The 4,106-nt window shown below is 53.1% G+C and overlaps 1 protein-coding gene across 1 annotated transcript; it reads right to left on the reverse strand.

Annotated features, from left to right (window-relative positions):
• Positions 1-1,824: 1,824 nt before the first annotated feature.
• On the reverse strand, positions 1,825-2,882 carry CDV56_100502 (putative stress response protein (Rds1); the record flags this gene model as incomplete). Its single annotated transcript, XM_026754121.1, has 2 exons — positions 1,825-1,997; positions 2,054-2,882. 2 exons carry the CDS (start codon positions 2,880-2,882, stop codon positions 1,825-1,827), a joined length of 1,002 nt encoding a protein of 333 aa, XP_026609451.1.
• Positions 2,883-4,106: the final 1,224 nt, after the last annotated feature.

A 4,106-nucleotide genomic window follows, 5' to 3' on the forward strand; every position in this document is an offset into this window, starting at 1 on the left:
CCATCATATGGTAAGCGATCACCCGTTGTTAGACATCGATATCTGAGTCTGCTCCATCCGAAGTTGATGATCATGTGATGAAAGATAAAACATTTCGCTAAATGCCGCGGACCATGGTCGAAAATCCGATGATTGAAGCATGTTACACCTGCCGGCATCGGCGAATACAATGCGACAGATCTAGTATTCCCTGCAGGAAATGCGAAAAGAGTGGATTCGAGTGTCACCAGAAACGACCCATCAGATGGGTCAAGGGTGTCGCCATTCGAGGCAAGATGCAGGGTGTGTCGTACAATCGCTTAAATAGTCCTGCAGGAGATGAGAAGGGGCTGATCAGGTTAAGACGGGAAGGTAATCTCTGTCATTCACTTCCTGTTTTGCACTGTCCTTACCACTTCAGGTCAACGAGATTTGCCTGCCGACTTAGGGGACGTATCCATTTCGAGCTTGGACCGAGTGTCGAAATATTACCTCGACTATTGTAAGTGACCCAGCTCGTCAAAATACTAAGCTAACAATGAGAAGATAATGACCGTATATGCAAACTCTTCATTGTCTATGACAGTAATCAAAATCCCTTTAGAAGTCTGATCTCACTTGCCATAAAGGATCCACTCCTGCTCAAGGCGGTTCTTGCTCTCGCAGCAAGGCACAGAGCAAATGAAGGCCAGACCTTTAATGGCATCGAAGCACCGGTCCCTTGGATTGATAGTGCTCAACAGGATGCACTTGTTTTCAAACATCAGGCTATACAAGGCTTATCCCAAATCATCGGTGATCCTGGGTCTTGCAGGACAGATTCAACTGTTGCGAGCATTTTCCTTCTCATCTTCCTTGATCTGGTAGAATCAGGGAACGATCGGTGGAATGTTCATCTGGAAGGCGCGAAGGCTCTGTTGACTTTGAGCAAGTCGTTGTCACAATTCAACGACCCCGGCCGGACAGTGCAGGAAATACGGAGCTTTATCACCAAACAGATATACCTGTATGTACACTCCGACTCTGAAACTTCTTCGGTACTTATGCAAACTAGAATCGAGACGCTGGGCGCGACTTTCGTACGGCCGAATCTACTATCACAATTTCCTTCCGCGGACGAAGTAGAAATGGGTCCAGATACAGTCGAACAGTCATTTCTCGGCTGTCCGGAGCATCTTCTCAACGCCGTTCAATTTTTCTCTCTGCAACGAGATCTTGCTAGTGCCGGACAAGGGTCTTTTGAGAGCATTTACGCCTGCATCCGCAGCATTTCAATCATGATGGAATCCGTCCGCAATTTCGATAGCCATTCCTGGGCTGCCAATCTCCCGCAATTCACAAGACATGCTACCCGGAATCTAGCGACTCTTTCCCAGTGCTATAAACTTGGTACTCTCATCTACGGTCAGCGAGTCCTAGATATGCTTCTTGATCAAAACACTTCTCAAGAAGAGGTGGTGCAGAACCTCTTTGCCACCATCGAAGCACTCAAAGATGACGGCACATTATTCAAGTGCATCCTGTGGCCCATTTTTGTTGCCGGTCTTGAGTGCCGCTCCGCGATCGAACGAGAATTTGTCACGCGAGCTTTGGAGAGATTCTGGACGGTCACCCGGTGCTTGAACACGGTCAACGCAGGAAAGATTCTGCAGTCATACTGGGAGACCGAAAATTGCAACAAGCACCGGCCCTCGAACTGGGTGCTCGGTATGGGACAACTAGGGGAGGACTGGCTACTCATTTGATCAAAGGTATACCAAGAGTGAAGGCTCATACAACAATGACATTAACAATCTGTCGACTGCAACAGATGACCAAACGGTCCACTATATTTCAGAAATTACATCAACCAGCCTGATACAATCCCAAAGCACGAATATGTGGATTCAGCATGGTCAGGTTGTACGGTGTGACAAACAGATCCGTATCCGTGATCGCAATAAAAGCCGTGCCGTTCAAGGCTGGATCCGTCTCAAAGACCTCGCTTGCCGGCTGATAGGTATATCCCTGATTCTGTCCTGTTACAGTCAACTCGGTATAAGTCAAGTTCAACTGCGACAACCAAGCCACGAACGAGGGCTGACCCGCCATCGTTGAGGTGACATAGCTGTTGTTCGGCCCCACAGCACGGCCTGGCTCGTCCCAGGTAAGCTCGACTTTGCGCCGGGGAATGTGAGCGGATCGTACTTGTCGCGAGTGATAGCGGGGCCGCAATTATAGCCCGTGACATTGTTGTGGGTGCAGGACTCGGCCTCTGGGATTCTCGAGTCGCTCGGATCACCAGTGCGGCTGCCGACAACTTCCCTTGCCTCGGTAGAGTTGGGGTCGATGCGGTTGGGGTTGGCCTGGTTGACCACGTACAAGTTGGGGAAATTCTGCCAGACCAGCCGAATGTTGTTCTCCGGGCAGGAGGAGATATACTGGACCAGCAGGGTCCAGTGCCAGGATTGTGGGATACCGGGAGCGAACCAGATGGGCATTGGATGAAGGCCAAGAAGCTGGCGGAAGGTGGCCTGCTGCCGGGCCTCAATGGCTTCCGCTTTGACAACCATGGTCGCGACCTCCTTCGAGTTGAGATGCCTGAGCCAACCCCAGGTGCCGGACTCGCCCCAGCGGGTGAGCTTGACGTTGAAGTTGAGGAACTCGCGGACGGTCTTGAAAGGATAGCTGTACGTGCATTGTCGGGGGGTGGACTCGCCCAGCATGTTGCTCAGCAGGGTGGCGTGGCCGGCCTCTTGGATGGCCACGTATTCGATCAGGCGGCGGTCCTCGACAGTGAGACCGGCATCGAGAAAGTCCTGCTCGCTGAAGACTTCGAGACCATAGTGGAAAAGGCCCAGCTCGATGTATTCTTGGTGCACACACAAGGCGACGGACTGACAGTCATAGTCGCTCTGCGCCATGTACACGGGCACAGTACCATTAGTTCCACACCGCCGGCGGGCATGTATGGCATGGCCATGGGCTCGGCTGCGAGCAATTGGACCTTCCACTTCCGCGGCAATTTACAGGGATATGGAATGCAGAATACTCGTCATCAATGGACAAGCTTATCTATTCATATGCAAGACGGAGTAATCACTTCACTAGAGGCACATCTCAACATGATATGCCAAGAAACCCATGCTACGCAATGAGGGAACAGCCTCGGTTCATTAGCATTCGGTACGACCATGTTTGGGAAGCCATGGGCTGACGTGGAGACTAGGTTCTCTGCAAGGTTAACGACTACTGTCGGAACCGCAACCGAAAGCAAGGCTGGCCCGAAAGTAACCTAAATCAAGAACTGCAGAACTGCAGAATGGAGTCTGCAGAATGGAGTCTGCAGAATGGAGTCTGCAGAATGTCATTGTGAAATCATACATCACTTTACTGCAATCCATTATCGGATACTACTTGATCTCTAATCTGATCAGCCAAGAATCCACGTCATGATGATGCGCCCCAATGCCTGTCCGTCTATATCAATTCCAAGGAACACACCCGACCTCGCGCCGACCCAACCCAACCGACCAAGATGTTCAGCCGGGTCACCATCTGGCGTCTCAACACCGTACTCTGTAGATCTACCAAATCCCACTACCACCGCGCTTGCACCACCATCCTCACCCAACTCCCCAACCCAGCAAACCCACCCACCCACCGCACCCTAGCAACCATGTCCTCGCAGAAATTCATGAACACATCCGGCGAAACAGACCCCGTCTGGGTGCACCGCCTCCCCTACTCGGCCTACCCGCAATTCCCCCGACTGGCGCACGACATCGAGACCGACGTCTGCGTAATCGGCACCGGCATCGCCGGCATCCAAACCGCCTACGAGCTCGTCGCGCGCGGCAAAAAAGTGACAATGCTGGAAGCGCGCAACGTGCTCTCCGGCGAGACGGGGCGCACGAGCGGACACCTGGCCAACGCGCTGGACGACGGGTACGCCGCCATCGCGAGGAAGCACGGCGCCTCGGGCGCGCGGGCCGCGGCCGAGAGCCACGGGTGGGCGATCAAGCGGGTGGGCGAGATCGTCGAGACGCTGAAACTGGAGTGCGAGTATCGGCTTCTGCCGGGGTATGAGATCTCGCAGTTTGAGCGCGGGGACCAGAGGCATGCGGCGGAGGTGCGCGGGCTCCAGG

This window comes from Aspergillus thermomutatus, assembly GCF_002237265.1.
Source record: "Aspergillus thermomutatus strain HMR AF 39 chromosome Unknown NODE_564, whole genome shotgun sequence".
Lineage (NCBI taxonomy): Eukaryota > Fungi > Ascomycota > Eurotiomycetes > Eurotiales > Aspergillaceae > Aspergillus > Aspergillus thermomutatus.